The following is a 21217-nucleotide window of genomic DNA, read 5'->3' as shown; positions in this document are numbered from 1 at the left end:
TGACCCTGCCATATGGCGCACTGTCTGCAAGGAATTTCTTTGTAGCTAGGGTCGTGTCACTTTTGGTTTTAAGGAAGTAAACCGACACAGCTCCTGAAAAATCATCTGTGAATGAAATAGCATACTTATATCCATCTCGGGAAGTTGGTTCAATGGGGCCTGCTAAGTCTGTATGTACCAGCTCCAGGGGCGCACTAGCTTTTGCACCGGCTCTCTAATTTTTGCTTTGGCTGAATTTTCCCTCAGTGCACACATTGCAGTCTATCTTGGTGTTACCTGTGATCTTCATACCCTCTAGCACATTTGGTGATTTTAACGCATCATTAATATTGCAGTGTCCCAAAATCTCCTGCCATGTTTTGACATCACAAGATAAACTCACTATGTCAGTGGACATCATATCATTAACTGAATTTGTAACACATCGTTTGTTATTTACCATTTTCAAGTAGTACAGTCTCTCGTGCACCTCTATGGGGAAAACAGTCCCATCTTTGTGAATCAGTTCATCCCGTCCCTCTTGGAATGTCACCGTGGCTCCATTAGTAGTAGCTGCTTTCAGAGAATATGTCCTGTGGATATGACGGAATGAATAAGGCCTTCTTCAGTGTGACCTTGCTGCATCTTCCTTCTCTGTCCTGCAAACACACCTCTGCGTCCCCTCGTTTCAATGCCACGTTGTTCATCCTGGTTCCATCAGCTAGCTCAATGTAGTGTGCATTTGAATTAAAAGTCTCGTCAAATTTTGCAAATGCGTCTTCCTCAGTGATGATGTCTGATGTTGCTCCACAATCGACCATTAGTCCGTTACTTTTAATATTGTCCGGGAGGAATTTTTGACTGACCTTGAATACGAATGTTTGTTCTTCCTCTTGGTCTTTTTGTCCATCCGCGATTTGTTTGACATCATCTTTGTGATTTGTTTTTCTCCTGCATGTCTCGTCACTGTGTGTGGAGCTTCTGTGGTAGTTGCACCATTTTGGCGCACTTCTTTGGCGGCACTCTTTCTACATATGGCCACGGTTTCCACATCCATAGCAAACGATAGACGACATGTCTGCTTTCATTACATTGTCCGATTTTGTTTTAGTGTCAAACTTTTCTGTCTCTTCATAGCTTCGTAGTTTACTTTTAAACTGGATAAACGTTAATTCCTCGCTGCTCTGCGTCGTATGAATGGCGAACGGTTTATATGATTCTGGAAGTCCCTTCAGAATCATGGCTATTATCACCTCTTTTGCATTTCTTAGCGAAGTGACTGTCTTTTCAGCTCGGATGATGTAGTCTGTCACAGTTTCTCCCGACTCCTTTTTTAATGAAGTTAGTTCTGTGTATAGGGCAATAATTCTGGGCTTACCCTGACTGGCGTAATGGCTCCTTAATATTTGCAAGGCTTTACTGCCGTCATCGGCCGCCTCTCTCATCACCAACGATAGGCTTTTATCATCCAGGAATTGAATTAGTTCCGCGTAGCATTCTTCGTTCTTTTCTGGATCTGGATCATCCGTTGAGAGTATTGTGCCCTTCAAGCCGAGCATTCGCATGTGGCCGAGAAACCTCACTTCCCACAGTTCGAAGTTATTTTCATCTCCGTTGAAGACTAACCTTTGCCATCTTCCTCCTCTTGTATCACGTCTGGGCCCATAACCTGTTGCGTTTTCATGTTCGTCTGTCATGTTGATAAAGAATCACGTCTTACATCTCCTCCTTTTTCTGTTTATTAATTTCTTCACAGCTCGGTACATCATCAGCAGCCATGGCATGTGCTTAGCTTGTGCTTGCTTGCACTTCTACAGAAACAAATGAAACAACCAATCACATCGGTGTACTATAAAGTTGGATACAAAAATAGGTCGTAATCCACATAATATAGGGGTATATTATTAACAAATTAAATAACATGAGAACACATAATTTAACATCTGGCTTTAAGGTATGGCCTCCCGAGCAAAAAGATTTCTGCTCGGTACAAAATATACCGACCAATCACAACCGTGCGTCTTAAATGAGGTAGGATAAATACGCTGCGCTGTACAGGCATTTTCAACAACAAAGATGGCTGCAGCAGATGTAGAACGGTCTGTTAATAACACTATCTAGACAGTATTAACCTAACTGGACGGGATATTTCCACTAAAAGAAGAACAGACGACTGCACATTTTGTCGAGAAGAAATCGGTTCGTTTTTTTATCAGTTCTACGTCACCCTTTTCGTTGCTGATTGGTTGTAGGTCTTTCCAATCCCGTCCAGAGGTTTTTTGCTCTGCGCCCGTTGGTGACGCCCTTCGGAAATCGAAACTGAAAGTAGGTTCCATACTAGAGCGCAGAACAGGCCGCATTTTTACTAATGAAACGTTTACGTTTGTGTGTATGAAAGCACGCCTTTATTGAGATGAGCGCAACAAGCACACGTTAAACACTTTTGGGCTCGCTGTCAACGCACGCTTGTTGCGCAGAATCATGACCAATTGAAATTCACATAGGCCCACAAAAAAGGCCACGATAACGATAAATTCCACAAAATGACGCAAGAGTAAAATTAACGTCAACACCAAAGTAAAATGAACGTCAACACAAAAGCAACACCATGCCAACTCCAACGCCTTATTGCGCAGATGTGACAGGGCCTGACCCAAACGCGACCATAATTTCTAAATATTTGTCCGAACCCGACCCGGCCCGTCGGGTACCGTCGGGCTTGGGTCGGGTTTCCATGCTCTATTCCAGACTAATGGCAGTTTTCAATGAGTCTGTGTGCATGTCATGATCTCGACATTTGTGGTATAAAAAGCGACATGAAGCACTAATGCAAGACCAAAGTGACCTCTGCGAAGTTCAATGTCTCGAGAGCTGTTCGTCTGGTTTTAAATTATGTCACCACCGTGGTTTAGACGATTATACGACATATTTAGTTTACACACTCAATGTAGCCAAAATTCCAGTTTCTATTTTTCTTATCTGGCTCTATCTAGTGGACATTTACTGGGGTACTGCTCCAATAGCTCTTCAGGTCAGATCGCAGAATGTGATGTGTGACACGACATGACACGAATTTGAGAATCTCATCACCGTTCCTTTCAGTCACACAAATATCAGCAAACACAAATTTCAACATGATACATTTTTGGTACAGTGTTAATAATAGTTTAATGCAGTTCAGATCTGTAGGGTCACACTTTGGCACACACTTTGTACCATGTGTTTGGTCATTTCCCATTATCTGCAGGTAAGATTACAGTCCTTACTGCTGAGTCATACAGGCTTTGACACAACTCAAGAGCAAGGGAAACATGTTTTTATCCGGCTGTGTGCATTTTCGGTCACTAATGATTTACCACTTATTCAAATTAAAATACATAATTTATGTACACACATGGTTTAAACAATCAATTATAATGCATATATGTTTTAGACTCCAAAAAATATATGGGATTGTAAAATAAACGCATCTTTCCAACTGGTCTTGAACAAAAAACAGTGGATAGCATGCAAACTATTCCAATATAGAAAGGTGGTAAAGCTATGCAACATGATCAAAATGAAAGCCAATTAATATGGGCAAAAGCACAACGAAATTAAATGATGTCTCTCTTCTAATGTGTTTGAAGAGAAAAATCTTGTTTGTACTGTTTTCCTTATCTTAACTCAGTGTTAATTGCATCATATGAAACACCAAGCCTATATTTATATAGTTGCAGCGCAGTCCTTGTCTATTGGACTTCTTATTGAAGTCCAATATAATCGATAAGATAAAAGAAGTGAAAATTAAGTCGAACAATCACAAATTCATATTTAGTATTTTTGAGATAAAATTAAGATAAGAGGTAGAATTGTTGGGCAGATTTTATCGTTGATGGAGGATTACAGTTCCCTTCGACTAAACGTAAGCTTGATCGGCTCCTTGGGCTGAAAAATCGAATTAAACTCCAGAGGTACCTGAAGGAAGAAAGAAAGAAAGAAATGTAACATGTTTAAATATGGCAGATACTTTATCCAAATCAACAACAAGTTGATATTGAAGCAATTAGAAACATGGTGTGACCTATTTTCCACAATCAACCAGGTGTCAGCATCAGTCAGGAAAGAAGTGTGTCTTACAACGGTGTCCTTGCAGGTCTCCACGTAGTGATCCCGCAGAAGGCGCACCAGAACCATCTTCATGACCATCACAGCGAAGCGCATCCCCACACAGTTTCGTGGACCCAGGCCAAAGGGCATGTAGGCATAGGGGTGGATGTCCTCCCCGTGGTCTTTACTGAATCTGAGAAACACAAAACACAGGAGCACTTACTGACAGGTTTGCTTTTGTGTCTGTTAAATAATGGAAGGAAGGTATAGCAAACTAAAGCTGGAACATCGTGTTGTCAGCCATCAGACCACTTCTTTATTCCAGCAGATGAAGGAATTGCTTGGTATAATTGAGCAGAACTACATTTAACAACCTTAAGAATGGGAACTAGGGTAATAGTAATATTTTTTGTTGGCATATAGTATGACCCTATGACAATATATTACACACCATCAGAGCATGTGAGCGGAGCAGAGCGCCGCGCAATTCCCGCTCCCCGCTCAGGAGGATGTCCGCTCATTCGCTCTGCCGCTCAACGTTGTGCCAGGGCGCTCCGCTCAAAACCGCTCCGCGCTCATCTTAAATTTCCTGCCGCTCCGGCGAAATCGCTCCACGCTCCGCTCAAATTGTTGCATCCTGGTGTTTGCGGAGCACCTCCTCGTGTTTTCTCATGATATGCCTTCGAAGGTTAAAATACGAATCTTTGCCCACAGCGATGATGTCGCCACATTCTTCCTCATGCTCTACATCTTCCTCTCGCTTTTTGACCTTAATTTTGCATTTATATGACCTATCACCTTGCTTTTCGAAGTACTTCCCAAACTCCATCTTGCTACTCTCGCGGGCACACGAGCCAGTGTTGCGGGGGGGGGTGGAAGGGTCTCACGTGACGCGTTTTATCCAATCAGGTTGCTTGGATGCTCCCATTGAAACCCATTATATTCTACGTGAACCACCTACATGTAAGCCGCTAGAAGCAGTTAAAATCGGAGCAGACTGGAGCGGTGTAATCCCCGCTCCGGCCTTTGAATTTAAAACCGCTCTGCGCTCCAACCCGCTCCAACCGATTTCTTCCGCTCCGCTCCACCACCCGCTCCACGCTCCGCTCACATGCTCTGCACACCATACACACACTATACATGTCAACTAATGTTAGCTATCAAGTTCAAATTGTTAACTAGCCTAGATATCCCGAACTAGGGCAAATTAATTGATAGAGATACATCAATCTCATATAAACTATTGTATAGAGAATCCCATAGGCGGTTAGTTTCTAAATACCGTTCTGGTTTGAAGAGCTCAGGGGAAGTCCAGAAGCGGGGGTCTCGGTGAATGTTTGACAGAGGGACCCCCACCGCTGTCCCTTCAGGGATGGTGAGTCCATTGATTTGGAAGGTTTTTTTGCACACTCTGTCAATTAGAGGGGCAGTGGGCAGCAACCGCATGGACTCAGAAATCACATTGTCCAGGTACTCCAGATTCATCAGGTCCTCATAGGAAACAGGACTCTAGGGCCAAACAGAATGATATCATCACATCCTTACTAACTGTAACTGACAGTTCCACAGGGTTCTAGTCCACCAACCTTGAGGGGCAGACCATCCTTAGAGTCACTTTATAACTAGTTCATAGAGAAAATGGTTTTCAAAGAAGTGAAACAGAAGAACTATAAACTAGGCTGGTGACAAGGCATAACTCCATTTGATTCCATGTGTACCATCAGTCTCAAAACTAAGAGAAACTCAACTAAAATACATTTATCGTAGGGGAATGAAATTAATATATTCATATTTGTAACTTCCCCAAGTCTTATGAAGACTATGAAGACTACTTAACCTTTTCATGTGGAACAACATGTTGCATTTATTATCCTCACCAATGATGAAACTGACTGTAAACTGTAAACTTCTCAAGCACCAAAACATGAGAAATATTGGAGCAAACCAATTACATCTTTTGAAAAGTGCACGTCGATCTTTTGCTGTAGGGTTTGCTGAGCGTCAGGGTTCAAGGCCAGGTTGTACAGGATGTAAGTCAGAGTGGTACTGGTGGTGTCAAAACCGCCAAATATGAAGAGAAACGCCTGGGAGACTATCTCTGGATCAGTCATACCTGGACACAGACGAAAACAGGCAAAATAAATAGCATTATGAATTTAAGAATATTAATGTTACAAATGTAACATGAATTAGTGTTACATTTTAATCAGCTGTTTAATGTCAATTTTAGATGGAAAACATATTTCTTGTTGATTCATTACATTATTTAGGAAGTTTTCAGTTTTTTTTCTGTGTCAATCTCGTTTTGCAATTGTAAGACGTGTTTAAATTTAAGCAACCAGAAAGTTATGCTGAAGGCTAGTTTGTGTTACTCCACACACACTTATTCAACTGTCCTGTCTTCACTACCATCTCTCAAACAATTCTCCTTGTACTGCCCACCGAGGAAGCCTCCAACAACCTGCCACCCTCCCTCTCCTCCTCTTTGGACTCCCTCTGTTCTTTCCACTCCAGACCAGTGCGATCATCAGTGTGAGATCAGACTGCCCTGACGATATCTCTCAATACCTTCACCTCCTCTCAGACTTCACCTCCATTGTGTCAACAGCCAAATCTACCCAAATCTACTAGATCAAAATCAACTCCAAACTCCAACCCCCTGTGACAAAAATTCACGCATTCATACCAACAGGCCACATATGTCCTTGGCGACTAGAGAGGCTTCTTTCTAATGTATCAATTCTAGAGATAAAAGCGGTACAGGGTGTTCGAGAAACTCAGACACTCAAGGCCACAAAAACCAGTGCAATTCCCGCACATAGCCACAAGGGATCAGCACCGAGTACACATACGGGTATCCAGGAGGCGGGAGTTCAGCACCATGCTTAGCCAAACAGAGCACATAACCAATGCTTAGCCAAACAGAGTCCACGCCTTCCCATTATTAAAGTCACAACACATAGCCCAGGGGGCCAGAACGCTCCAGATAAAGCATCCATCAGATGTCCTACAAAGTGTATCTCCACGCATCCATATAAAATTCTTCTCCTTTTGCTTCATAGATATAATAGCAAACCTATACCAAATAAAGTGAGTTACAAGCGATCCTGACTCGATTACCTTTTCTAAAAGAACGCAGCACCCCCAACCTCCAACTACACTTCCTTCCTCCCTCCAGCCTCACTTTGTTACTTAGTTCACCAAGAAGGTGAAGGACATCAGCTCCTCTTTTACCACTGCCCCAATCCTCCCTCCCCTATATCCTCAGCTGTTTTTACCCACTTTATCCCTCTCTCCTCCGAAGGTGTCAACAGAATAGTTACGTTTGACCAAGCCACCACCTGCACCCTTGACCCGAACCCCTCCTCCCTCCTCCAGGCCGCCTCGAGCGACATCCTGCCATTCCTCACCACCCTTATCAACTACTCCCTCAGTTCACATCCTTCCTGACAAATAGCACCAATCAGGTCACACCTTGTCCGAACCCTGCAATCTCGACACTGGTGTCCCTCAAGTCTCTATACTGGGGCCCCTTCTGTTCTCCCTATGTACTAGATCATTGGGCTTTGTAATCGCATCACATGTTTTTTTGCCATCACTGCTACGCGGATGACACTCTATTCGTCTCTTTCCCCTCCTCTAACAGCACCCTGATCGCAACACGCATCTCAGAATGTCTGCCAGACATCAGCACTCACCTGAAGCTTAACAAGACTGAGCTCTTCCTTGTGTGTACCGTATATCTGTAGTAAGCTGGGTTTCATGCATAAGATAACTAATGACATTCATTAAACCCATGAGGGAAATGTGGGCGTTACAGTGAAATTTCTGCCCATATGGATGGACTTAATACTTTTGTACTATTATTTCGATATCTTACAAAAAAGCCCACATCAACGTGACTTATTCATATTGTTGTGTTGTGTGTGTGTTTAAGCCTGTGTTTTGTTACAATATTATCTGCCACTGCAAGCATTTAACAGACAGTTGTGTGTTTGTTTTGTACTGTTTTTTTATGTCTGCATTAATTTGCTTTAGTTTTCTGTTTGTTTTGGGAAGGGGAGGGTGGGAGGTTGTATTGTAATTTCCAGAAATAAATCATAAAAAAATAAAAAAAAGACTGAGCTCCTCCTTATGCCAGGGAAAGATTGCCCTTACATGGACTTACTGGTCACTGTCGAGTACATTGCAGTAAACCCCTTAATGTATGGTGTACTTCCTGTCACTTAATGTATGCACTTATTGTATGTTGTACGCCCTTGCACTTAAAAATAATACTTAGCATTGTGTAGCATCTTATCCTAGCTATCTTTGTTGCATACGGGGAATGGGTTAACCTATAAATTGTAAGTGCTTGGTACTTGGTTCTATTACCATCCTTACTGTACCGACAGCAATATATTGTTTCTTTTTTCTTCTGTATGTACTAATTTTAAGGCACTTTGGACAAAGTGTCTGCTAAATGCCCTAAATGTTCTCCATCTCCAAAATAACAGAAAATGTGCTTTGGTAGTCCAGAAATCCTATAACGCTCATGACCCCTCTTTCTCTGTTCCCTTTCAAGGTTTCTTCCCTGCTAATTAGGTGAGTTTTCCTTGACCTTTTAGAGGGTTAAGGGCTCCCCACATTCTTGTGTCAACCTGCATTAAATTTTTACATTTTCTTTAGTACTTAATTAAGTAGTCTTGTAATTTCACGTCATCATCGGCCATCATCGTACCTTTACTTGGCTCTACTCCGTCCTTAATATCAGACTCCTGGATCTCACTTTCAATCATCAGCTGAAGGAAATCACTGTGTCCCTAAACAGAACAGAAACAACTCAAAACGGGAAAAGTTAAAGGTCCCATGACATGCTATTTTATGTATTCTTTAATATAGGTATTAGTGGGCAACTAACACAGTATTCAAAGACGTTCCCTAAATTCAGCCGTGGTGCAGAGTTACAGCCACTCCGAGCCAGTCGCACATTGAGCTTCCCCCAAATGCGCTGTTTCGGTGGGCGTGTCAAGGAGGAGGGTGGGGGTGTGGCCCTGAGCAGCTTGCAGCCACCATGCGCTCTGTTTACAGTGGATATATCGCAATGGCGAGCCGCACACATCCTTTAGCCGTGTTCTGTAAATATTCTAGAACACACGGGAGTCCTGGAGCTCTATATCTAAATATTATCATATAGCCTACACAGATATCTATATCATATAATATATATTATCACGGCCAAAAGCTGTGTGAGCCGATATTATGAATCTCAAACGACCGCGTTGGGTTCTCCGACGTTCCTGGTTCTTCAACGTCCACATCAATGTGAATACACACACTGTAACGCAAGTGTTTCTTGTCGGTTCTTTGACGTGTCTTGTATTTTCACAACGAGACTGTCGTGGGGGTTATCTGAGCCATGGTTGAGAAGGAATTGGGGGAAAGGAACTTTGATTTGACTCGCTGAAGTACATGAACTGCGACATGCCGCCGGTTGCCGCGAGGCACCATCGCCCGGCAGCGGGCAGCCGGCAGCGGGCAGCCGGCAGCAGGCAGCGCGCGGTTCAGTCGACTTCAGGTTGATGTGAAAGTGGAAGAACCAGAGACGTCGCAGAACCCGACAAAGTCGTTTGTGATTCATAATATTCATAAAAGGAACTTTGGCTTTGACTCCCTCAAGAACATGAACCACGACATGGAGGAGAAAGGGATTGTTGGCGGCGAATGTCTCCCGCTTGAGCCCCGCTGAGGGACCACTGCCGGAGGCGGAGGTGCATAAGCGCTGCCCGGCAAAGATCCCTTTCTCCTCCTTGTCGTGGGTTCATGTTCTTGAGGGAGTCAAAGCCAAAGTTCCTTCCCCCCAATTCATTCTCAACCTTGGCTGAGATAACCCCCAATACGAGTCTCGTTGTAGAAATACCAGATACGAGAGTCCGACGTGTTATGCGCCATCACACCAACAGCAGAACGGTTATCCAAATAACAAGGAAGTGTACAACACTTGCGTTACAGTCCTGGAGCTCTATATCTAAATAATATCATATAATACATAGATATCTATATCATATAACATATTGTGTGCGCCTCCAGACGATATTATGAATCACAAACGACTTTGTCGGGTTCTGCGACGTCTCTGGTTCTTCCACTTTCACATCAACCTGAAGTCGACTGAACCGCGCGCTGCCTGCGGCCGGCTGCCCGCTGCCGGGCGATGGTGCCTCGCGGCAACCGGCGGCATGTCGCAGTTCATGTACTTCAGCGAGTCAAACCAAAGTTCCTTTCCCCCAATTCCTTCTCAACCATGGCTTAGATAACCCCCACGACAGTCTCGTTGTGGAAATACAAGACACGTCAAAGAACCGACAAGAAACACTTGTGTTACAGTGTGTGTATTCACACACACACATGTGGCGCTCGCACGGTCGAGTCTCATTGGCGGGCCAACGTCTCTGGGCGGGCCAGGCAGAGTAAGGGGAGGAGCTGAGATTCCTCATGACGTCATGAGCACAGATTTCCAAATCAGCGCGCTTGAGCCTCCGTTTTTTCAAAGGCGAGCAGAACAGCTAGTGCTCGTTTTACACCAAACGCAAGTTTTAGCCACTGGGGGACCATAGGCAGGCTAGGGGAACTCATATTTATGTTAGAAAACCTCATAAATTGAGATTTTCATGTCATGGGACCTTTAACACAAGATGCTTCATCCTATGGAGAGCAATTAAGTCCTGTCCCAATACTGCCCCTACCACCTCCCACTCAGCCTACAATTGTAATGTCTGCACTTGTACAAACTGTAGAAAAAAACAAGGGGCTTACAGATTTATCTTCCTTGTGGTCATGCTGGACGCGCTTAACGAGGTTATAGAAGTAATCCACACTGGTTTTGTTCAATACTGAGATGCCAGTCAGCCTAAAAAGGTGTTGTGTAAACGGCAAGACCACTGAAAGAGAAATACATAATAGTGACTTATCAAACCCAGTGTTTTGCAGATAATATGGCAGCGTCCGCTTGCTCATTTTCTTTCCATCACCAATATTAGGAATAGTTGAATAGAGAAAACGTACTTATTACAAAAAAAGGCCATATTTTGAACTTCAAGAGATTTCTGAGATGAACGCTGAGAGGAGCATCTGGATTGACTGTGGTGTCGGTGTCAATGCTGAAGGAAGCGCTGGTCATTACATCCAAGCTGTAGGGGCCGACAAATCTAAAAAGAAAGTGATTGAAATGTGACTTTTCCAGTAATTCCAACTTCTGTTCACTCCGTATTAAAGGCTTCATCAAAATAACACAGTTCTATGATCGTCTTATTCTCATTTCCCTTCCTACCGATTACCCACAATTACCCACATTTATTTGCAACTCACAAGAAGTTGCAAATCTGTACTCACAAAAAGGGAACACCATTACACTTCTGTAAAGTAGTGGTGTGTAGCAGTGTGTGTCTGTGTGTTATAAACTATACAGATATTCCAACACTATCAAACACCTAACTCATATTTTTAAATGGGTTTAGTACATGGATTCATGTAACCGCTGTGTTAAATAAAATGTAACATTGTGTGTATGTTTGTTGTTGAACTTGAGTACAAGTGCCACTTTAAAAACAAACTTACTTTTTTACATCCACAGATTGGTCCGGCTTTTCAGTGTCAAGGGTTTTAACAAGTCGGTCAGCATAGCGTTCAACAATGGGAAAGACCTTAATGAAGAAGAAAAAATAAATTTAATGAGAGATTTTACACGCTTGAACCACCATCATGTAATTCAGGCTTTACAATTCACTGGAAAGGAAACATTGCTTGTTCTTTACTGAAAACAAAGTTACACAACCTGTTTCAGCCTTCCACTGGTAAACGATGGCGATATGGTACTCCGAATTCTTTTCCACCTGTCATCTTTAACCAGGGTAAGTCCATCTTTCAATGGTCCGAAAATGTCTTTAGCAAAGATCTGTGAACATCGGTTAATGTGTTGTTAATATCCTAAATCTCAGCCTTAAGTCATCTGACATCTGGACGAAGCGCATTAATTAGTCTAAACTTGAGAAACAAGTGTGAAAGGGAAACATTTGATCCTAAACAACACATTCTAAAAATAAGAAAGCCTCTCTTACCCTTCGGTTGGTGAAGGTGGAATAACACTCCTTCACTAAAATAACCTTTAGCATTTCAGGATCGGCCACCATTAACAAGGGGGAAAGTCCATCAAACTGCCTGTCCATAAACAACATAAAACGCTGCTTACCACATAATGTTACCAAATGTTTGAGAAATATTGGAATTTTATTTCTCATTACTTGTTTTGTCACTAAATTTACAAATTATCAAATGCTCTGCTATTCTATTTTCAGCAACTCTAGAAAATAAACTTATTTACTGGTGATTGAAATAGCTGAATCAAGCCAGAATACTATTTTCTTCTCCATTATGTTATGTAGTCCAAATAATATTACGCATTAGGGTGGTGCTTTGTTTCTGAGATTATGAAAGTTCAATACAATCTTAAAATATATATGATACAACTTTGAACAGGAATTTATGTCAGAACAACTTACCCCCAAACATCTCCATATTTCTTATTGCATTCAAGGGTAAAATGTTGACCTTTCTGTAATAAGAATTAACATTAGATATCGTGTCAACCATGGGCGTGGTCGCCGTGTTCAGTGTGCCGCAACAAAGGGATCCTGGGGGGGTTCAGACTATAGAGCGTAACAGTGACCGCCCCCTTTTAGAACAGCTCTTGTTCCGGAAGTAAATTTCCGATTAATTTTTCAGTTTACTTTTCATAAAATCGGTATATAGAGTTTTAAAGCTGGAACCAAGCCAATCATTCGTCAAGGTAGTCATGACCATAAAACGTTTGATTCGGGTTAAAAAATAAATTAAAGTAAAGGCAAAGGTGCAAGACTGTTTTCCTCTTACTACTCATGCCATATACCATTGCAAACTTTTTTGCAATGGTTCAAACTCAATAGTATAGCACGTTTCTTGCATCTTATAACCTTTGTCATTATTATATTGTTTATATTTCTAATGCAAGTTGTGTCATATATTCTGTTTGTGCGTGTGTGTGTATGTATACTGTTTCAAATAGTGTATAGCGTTGTCATCGACATGATTCGTTCCTTTGCTGCTGACTGCAATGACTGCATCATCGACGACTTGACTTTCGCGGGTGCGGTCAAACCTTCTTTAATAGGTCCATGGGTTTAACGTTTCCATGGTAAGAGTTAGCTCCACCAATCAAAGAAGTTGTGTAATTTTTTTTATGGGTAGGGCAGTGGTTTCAAGTGACATCGCAAATGAAACTTATTTTTCTAAAAAACTAGATGTTGCCCATTTAACTTGTGGCTTCTACAGGAGCATATTACCATCGATTCACAACATAACGGCGCGTGGTACGTATACTGTAGCGTCACAGGGATTGGGAGATGGGGGCGGGCCTTCTCGGAGGGGGCTCTAGTGGGGATTCTGCTTGGCGGGGATTGTTCTTGTGTGTTCCAACGGTTTTTGAGCTGAGGTAACTAAAAAAAAATCACTGTCTAAGCATGACTTCATTCACTGCCTCTCCCGTGGTCATTACAATACTTTGGATGGTTACGACATTATGGCTTTTAATCAAAACCTCTATGGAGAAAATTAATGGGATTTTGACTTCCGGAACCACACTGTTGGGGTATGCCTAGGTGGTGTATTTGTGTTGTTGGCGTGTCCGACATTGCCACTGAGAGGTTCATGTTGATTTTTCAGGTGGAGTGTGTTCCTGTGTGTAATGGTTGTGAGTTAATAAAGCAAACTCTCGCAGTCGTGTGGTGTACGGGCGCGAGAGTTGTATACTGCTAAACCGTGGCTCCCATCTTGTCCTTCCCATGCTGCTCGCCACAATATACAACCCCAATTCCAATGAAGTTGGGACATTATGTAAAACGTAAATAAAAACAGGATACAATGATTTGCTAATCCTTTTCAACCTATATTCAATTGAATACATTACAAAGACAAGATATTTAATTTTCAAACTGATCAACTTTGTTGTTTTTTTGTAAATATTCACTCACTTTGAATTTCATGCCTGCAACATGTTTCAAAAAAGGAGCAACTTACGACTGGGAAAGTTGAGGAATGCTCAAAAAACTCCTGTTTGGAACATTCCACAGGGGAACAGGTTATTGGAAACAGGTCAGTGTCATGATTGGGTATAAAAGATGCATCCCCGAAAGGCTCAGTCATTCACAAGCAAGGATGGGGCGAGGTTCACCACTTTGTGAACAACGGCGTGAACAAGTTGCCAAACAGTTTAAGAAAATAGTTTCTCAACGTACAATTGCAAGGAATTTATGGATTTCATAATCTACGGTCCATAATATCATCAAAAGATTCAGAGAATCTGGAGAAATCTCTGCACCTAGGCGGCAAGGCCGAAAACCAACATTGAATGCGTGACCTTCGATTCCTTAGCCGGTGTTACAACGAATTCTGCGACAAACCGAAAAGTGAGACCACAGGGGGCGCGGTTGCATATTTTTTGCAATATGCACGAGATTGAAGCGTAGACAGGCATGACAAAAACATAAATAAAACATAAGATCTCTCCCCAACCAATTACCTTTTTATTAAAAGGTGCTTGATAAATACATTTGTTTTGATTTGATTAGCATTTCACAGACCCAGATAGGGTGTTTAGTACGGTCATTCCCCGTTGCTTCTTTAACCAAAGAAAGCTACAGTCAGTGTTAAATTACGCTGATTTACCTTTGAGCATTTCTTATTATAGGCTACTTTGTAAAACGCTGTTTAGAATTATTTTTTGTATCAAGAAAAGAAAGACCCACCGGTGGGGGGAGATCTTATGATTTATTTAGGTTTTTGTTATAATGCAAACGTGCATGATGCAGAAAATGTGCAACAGCGCCCCCTGGGGTCACACTTTTCGGTGGGTCGCAGAATTCGGTGTAACACAAGCAGTGACGGCTGGTGGTGATTTTGGGTGGGTGGGCTAACGAATGCATTACATTTATCAATACTTCACAGGGCTCCAGACGACATGGGGTCACCTTTATATCTCTGTTCATAACTTTCATATAATGTGAATGATTTTTAAACAAGAATATGGTGTAGAGAAATGCGTGTCTTTATTTGAAGCACAATTATAAATAAAAATAAAAATAAGGTGTTTAAAGTGCTTCACTGAGCGGAAATTGAACATTTCGAACTAAACCATCAAGCAAAATAAAACTTTTTTTGTGCTTAAAGTATTAAATGATTAAAATGTTGACCGGTCTCCCTTTGGCCAAAATCCGGCTGCAGACGATCACACAATCTTTGGTAGAGACGTCTTTGTCGCCGTCAATCATGAAGGACATGTAGGCCTATGCGGCATTTCCGACGTCCGCAGCTGTCTTTTGCTTTAAAGGGGACCTATTATGTTTTTCGACTTTTATGACCTATAAACGTTGTTATAATGATTCAGTCATGTTTAACCATAAACAAAAAACAATGTCGATTTTCGGGAAACTCTTCCTCTCATCTGGGCGCTTTCAGCATTCTCTGTCAACGCTCGATTTCGTCCTTCTCCGCCCCCTCGCCCCCCTCCTGCCAACCCAACTCCGTTGTGATTGGTTACCTTCCTTGAAGCGCGCTCGCGGGCAGATTTGACCAGGCATATGGGGGCACGGCAGGAGTGCCTCTACGTGGATGATTTCCCGGGAATGTGAACAAGTGAATCGCAAACGTTGTCCCGGGTGTTTAGCGCTCTCCACCCCAGACTGTCAGCAGGGAATACGTCGAAATGCATGTACGTCATTATTTGACACTTTAGTATGGTTAAACATGACTATCAATCATTATAACAACGTTGATAGGTCATAAAAGTCGAAAAAGCATAATAGGTCCCCTTTAAGGTGTCGCCTATTATCGCAATGAATTCTGCAAATGCCATTTCATTGCTATACGTCGGGTTGACGTTTAATCAATTTTTCTTCATGAGAATAATTTCGGATTTAAATTTGGTGAATGGCAACTCCTCTTTGGCAATGTTGTATGCAACATTAAATTTGATCATTTCCGATTCCTTAGAGAACCTTATTGTTACTGCCTGTCGCTGAAATGCAGGAGAGGGGCCACTTTCTCTACACACTTGTCACATCATGTTGGGTTATTTAGACATATGCTTTTTAAATGTATAATACGAAACGTTGGTGACCCGCTTACAAATGCACTATTACCGGCCATATTCTGACCGCACTCCTGACAGTAAAAGCAATGTGTTCCGTAATGCACTGCGTAATAATAAAATGTTAGATAGATGAGTCAGCATTTAATTAATTTGTGTGACAGAAACAATTAAATTTCATGGATACATTTAAAGTTTATTCATTTATTTAAATAAATAAATGATGATAGAAACGTTTAAAAACACATACTATACATACCCATAATTGCGCTACTGTGCTGTGATTGGTCGAAGGTCACTGTACTGTAGCTACTGTGCTAGCTGTAAGTCCAAGGTCAGCCTTTGGGCTAAACTAATTAAGCCCAAATGGGAAGCATATGAAGGGGGCGTGTCAGGGCACCTGTCAAACAAACGTCAATGGAAGCTTACGCTACTGTGCTTGGGCTAAATGAAATAAGCCCAAATGGGGGTGTGTCACGACACCTGTCAATCACAATGAAATGGCCGCTTGGGCTGAATGACTAGCCCAAATGGGGAGCATATGAAGGGGGCGTGTCACGATACCTGTCAATCAAAATCGAATGGAAGCTGCTACTCCGCTTGGGCTGAATAAATTTAGCCCATTCACAGGAAAAAACTAGTGCTGTCAATTGATTAAAATATTTAATTTCGATTAATCGCATTAATTTAAATAATTTCCCTCTGGGATTATTAAAGTATTTATCTATCTATCTATCTATCTATCTATCTATCTATCTATCAATGTCATAGTTAACTCACGATTAATCGTGAGTAATCGAAATTAATCGCCAAAAAAATTCTATGCTAAATATCCCTTGATTTCTTTGTCCCATTAATTATTCTCATTTCAATGCTCTTATCAACATGGAGAAGTGCCTCGGCTTGCCTTGTGCAAATGTTTTTTTATTGATAACAACATTGGCATACACTGATCAAAACAGGACGATACAAAAAAAAAGCCTATTGTGCAATTAAACGATGAACATACAAACATACTGCCTTGAACATAGCAGTCAGGCTACTGCTTCTTTGTTTTGCGCCAAAGAAAAAAATATATATATAAAAAAAATCAAAAAAAAAATTATAATAAATTGCGTTAATCGCGCGATAGGTAAGGAATAATCACCGAGAGGCCGGGCAATAAACAGTTTGATATGCCCGGCTCGTGGACGGCTTACCGCCCTCGACTTCGTCTCGGGCGGTAAGCCGTCCACGAGCCGGGCATATCAAACTGTTTATTGCCCTGCCTTGAGGTGATTATTCAGTTTATTCTACTTCGCGCCGGCCAACATAATAAAACAATTCAAATACTTTAATAATTAGCCTTTTTCTTATTAGTATTGCATGCTTATTAAATGTATACTCTGTTTAAGTTCATCTCCCTCGAAAAGAAGTTCCCTTTAGAACTACGGTGAATAACGTTAGCTCAGCAGTAGGTAACTCGTTTCTATAGCAACCACACAAGGCTGGATCTGATCACTAGTTTAATAACGTAGTTGCTACATTCGTATCAAGTCAGCTTTAATGACGATCGATCAAACATGCACTCCTTGGTTTATTTTTACAATGGACCTCATGTTTGAAATGTATGTGATAGAAAACGATACAAGCGGCGTATTGATCTACTGTGCTCAGTCAGCAGCAAGTAGAACCGACAAGTCCGTGGGCAATATGCCGGATTAATGCACCCCTCCCAGCCAATCAGAATCTAGCATTCTTAAATGAAGTAGAATAAAAAAAATTAACGCCGTTACAATTGGTTTGAGTTAACGCCGTTAATAACGCGTTTAACTGACAGCACTAGAAAAAACCCAAGATATATCATCTATCCTGGGTTTTTCTGTCACTTTTTGGTGCTGTTGCTGCTTTAGGTTCTACCAAAATATAAAACAATATGTTCTAAGGTTTATAATAATATTTTTTCATTTTTACTGTAAAAGGTAGCCCTGTTAGCCCATTTATACCAGCTGTCCCTGAAAACAAGGATGGACTTTGTGTCCTCCGGACCAAAGAGCAACATGTAAAACAATAAAAAAATAAATTAAAAAGAACATTTATCAGTGGATTTATCAGTGCATAGTTCAAAAGCCAGCATCTGTGATTGTTTATCAGTTAGTTTGAACATTAACTATCTTGTCTTTGTAGTCTATTCAATTTTATATAAGTTTAAAAGGATTTGCAAATCATTGTATGCCTATTCTGTTTCATTTACGTTTTACACATCGTCCCACCTACATTGGAATTGGGGTTGTAATATTTTGTGCGCGCGCTTGTGCGTGTGCACATTTTGAATACAATATTTGTTTAACCTGTTTATCCATAAGGCTGGATGGGCTTATTCATATTGGTTATTGGTTTGCAATTGTGAATCGTTTCTACTGGTACTGCAGAGTTCTTCAAGGAAAGTGGTCAAATCCAAAGGATAGCTTTTAAGAGACTTTATTTGGTATAAAGTATTTTTAGGTATGGTAAAAACTGATACTACGGAGCAAAAGGAGGTTGAAGCATATCTTAACACGTGCCGAGCGTCTCCTAGCTGATCATAAACATTAAACCTTGTATGTCTAATAGCTGCAAAGAAGATTCTGGAGACCTCTGCCCCGTGTTCGCAGTGTTATCGTCTGGTCCGCAAGACCCGGAAAGAGTGGGAGGAGCCCATAGGCGTCGATTACGGGGGGGACGGGGGGGACATGTCCCCCCCACTATTTGAAATACAAATTTTGTCCCCACCACTTTTAAAAATGTGCAAACCAATTGCGACTGAAAAAATCCCCACATACTCAACCGAATTCGTCGAGTCTAAAATCATGCGATAGGCACGCAGGAAGACATCATTTATTAGATAGACCTACCTAATAAACCGTTGGAACACACACGACCAGAACCCATAGCAATGCCGGTAAACAAACCCAGACTCCCGAGAAGCCCAATCCCTATGAGCTCCCCGCGCTACGGCCATCCGGAGGCGCACAGAGCTTTTTGCCATGATGTTATATATACAATTATATTATATGATATACTATTATATATAGAGCTCCGAGAGTCGCAAACGGCAACAATCACTTTCTCCTCCATGCTGCAGTTCACCCCGGACTGCTCTGCACTGAGTTTGACGGTTGAACGCTGATTGGCTGTTACGTTACACATGTCACTCAGTGGCCACGCTGTTGAACGCTGATTGGCTGTCATCACGCGAAATTCGTGTCAAAGTTCAAATATTTCAACTCGAGCGAATTTGTCGCGCCACAAATCCTCGTGAACGCGCTCGCCTGTGCACGGCGAAAGTGTGGCGCGACAAATCAAAACAAATCCAAAAAATTCGCCCGATACGCGTCTATACGTTCACTTTGTATGGGATCTTGTTGCCCCGTCGCGTTTGGTGTGAACGCACTGGAGAAGTTTCAAGATAGACAGCCAAAATTGACATTTTTATTTACGAGAGAGGGAGTTTTGAAGTCCATGATGAGACAGAGCGGGAATCGGGAGCTCCCTCTCTCGTTACTAATGGCGCATTTCCACTGCAGGGTGCGGAACGGATCGGATCGCAAAGGTGCGGGTCGGATCGCGTTTCCACCGCCAAAAGTGGGCGTGACCCGGACTTTGCCGTACCCGTTCCGACCCCATTCTAGGGACTCCTCCGTTGCAGTACCCAAAACGAGACCAGACGCCTGAAAGGGTACCCTGGAATTCTAGCTACACCCCCCCTCCGTTGATTGGTCGACAGAATCGTCACTTCCGGGTGACGCGGGGATAAAAACAAACAAACAGTAGCCTCGAGGTATTATTCTTTACAATTAACATGTCGCGTAAAAAGCTTGCTTGGGCGAACAAGGAGGTGGAGACGTTCGTCTGCATTCTTGCGGAGGAAGACGTTGTTTACGATGTTTACGTAGCTGCCGCGGCGATTGACATCCGGCCTACCACCAAGGGTACTGTCGGCAGTGGAAACGCGACCTCGGAACTGAGCTGGGCTATACTGCCCCCTCCCTACCGCCCCTTTGCGATCCGATCCGTTCCACACCCTGCAGTGGAAACGCGGCATAACTGTGGATGTTGCCAAGCTGTCACTCCGATCGAGACTGGCCAATAGAGACGTGTCTTACATCTTTCGGCGTAGGTCCCGCCCACGAGATTCAGCTCAACAGCAAGCAAAGCTTTTGGATTCGCAAGCAAAGCTTTTGGATTCGCAAGCAAAACTTTTTGATTCGCAAACAAAACTTCTGGATTTGCAAACAAAACTTTTGGATTCCCATTAATAATTTGTTTATCACATTAATTTATCTTGCAATAAAACATTTTTTGATTGCAGTGTCGATAGTTTTGCTCTCAAATCTATTTTTTGATTGCAGTGTGGAAAGTCTTGCTCTCAAACCTATTTTTTGATTGCATAATAAAGACACAAATCTACCTCCATATATGTGTGGGTTGCTTAGGTTCTTAAAATACGTAACAGTACTCACTTTCATAAAGTAAGGCAATGTTCCCATAAAAGGAAAGGGTCTTGGCCCACGAACGCCCATCTTTTTAAAATGGTTGAATGGCCAAATGCCATACCTGCAAAATAGAAAGAAACAAAACAATAAGTTGATTAATATATGCCCCCAAAAGCATCAAATGGAGACGCTGTCAATCACAGCGTCTCACGCACACTATTGTATTACATGTAACACACAGAAAACTCTAGTACTATTAAGCTCAAGTATTTTACTTACAACAACAATAGGGTTAAGGTGAGAACAATTAGAGTCCATGTCGTTGCTGAGAAAAACGGTAAGAAAAACATGTTTTCGGAGTTGAAACAACGAATCTGCTGCCTTTGAAACGAGGAAGTATAATCAGGTTCCCACGGAGACGGTGTGCACGGGACTCTCTAGATCGACGCCACTTCGCCTGGGGCGGGACTTTACGTCCTACGTCACTCGCTATGGGTGTGTGCATGTGTGCGCGTAGCCGTTTGTCTCAGGGATCTGT

At 42.1% G+C, this 21217-nt stretch overlaps 1 protein-coding gene across 1 annotated transcript; it reads right to left on the bottom strand.

Annotated features, from left to right (window-relative positions):
* Positions 1–3121: 3121 nt before the first annotated feature.
* LOC132473715 (cytochrome P450 3A27-like) lies at positions 3122–21145 on the bottom strand. Its single transcript, XM_060073947.1, has 13 exons — positions 20959–21145; positions 20707–20800; positions 12606–12658; positions 12165–12264; positions 11882–12001; positions 11665–11750; positions 11113–11255; positions 10864–10988; positions 8789–8870; positions 6021–6181; positions 5351–5577; positions 4099–4261; positions 3122–3936 (listed from the first exon to the last, which is right to left on the bottom strand). Exons 1-13 carry the CDS (start codon positions 21027–21029, stop codon positions 3862–3864), a joined length of 1500 nt encoding a protein of 499 aa, XP_059929930.1. The 5' UTR covers positions 21030–21145; the 3' UTR covers positions 3122–3861.
* Positions 21146–21217: the final 72 nt, after the last annotated feature.

Source organism: Gadus macrocephalus, chromosome 15, assembly GCF_031168955.1.
Source record: "Gadus macrocephalus chromosome 15, ASM3116895v1".
NCBI classification, from domain to species: domain Eukaryota; kingdom Metazoa; phylum Chordata; class Actinopteri; order Gadiformes; family Gadidae; genus Gadus; species Gadus macrocephalus.
Note: the sequence above shows the minus strand (reverse complement) of the source record. Positions and strands in the feature narration are given on the sequence as shown.

Coding starts and splice junctions, on each gene's coding strand:
- LOC132473715 (XM_060073947.1), bottom strand. CDS start 21,029: ATGTTTTTCTTACCGTTTTTCTCAGCAACGACATGGACTCTAATTGTT. Junction 12,659..20,706: donor CATTGCCTTACTTTATGAAA/GTGAGTACTGTT, acceptor TTCTTATTACAG/AAAGGTCAACATTTTACCCT. Junction 3,937..4,098: donor AGACCTGCAAGGACACCGTT/GTAAGACACACT, acceptor TTCTTCCTTCAG/GTACCTCTGGAGTTTAATTC.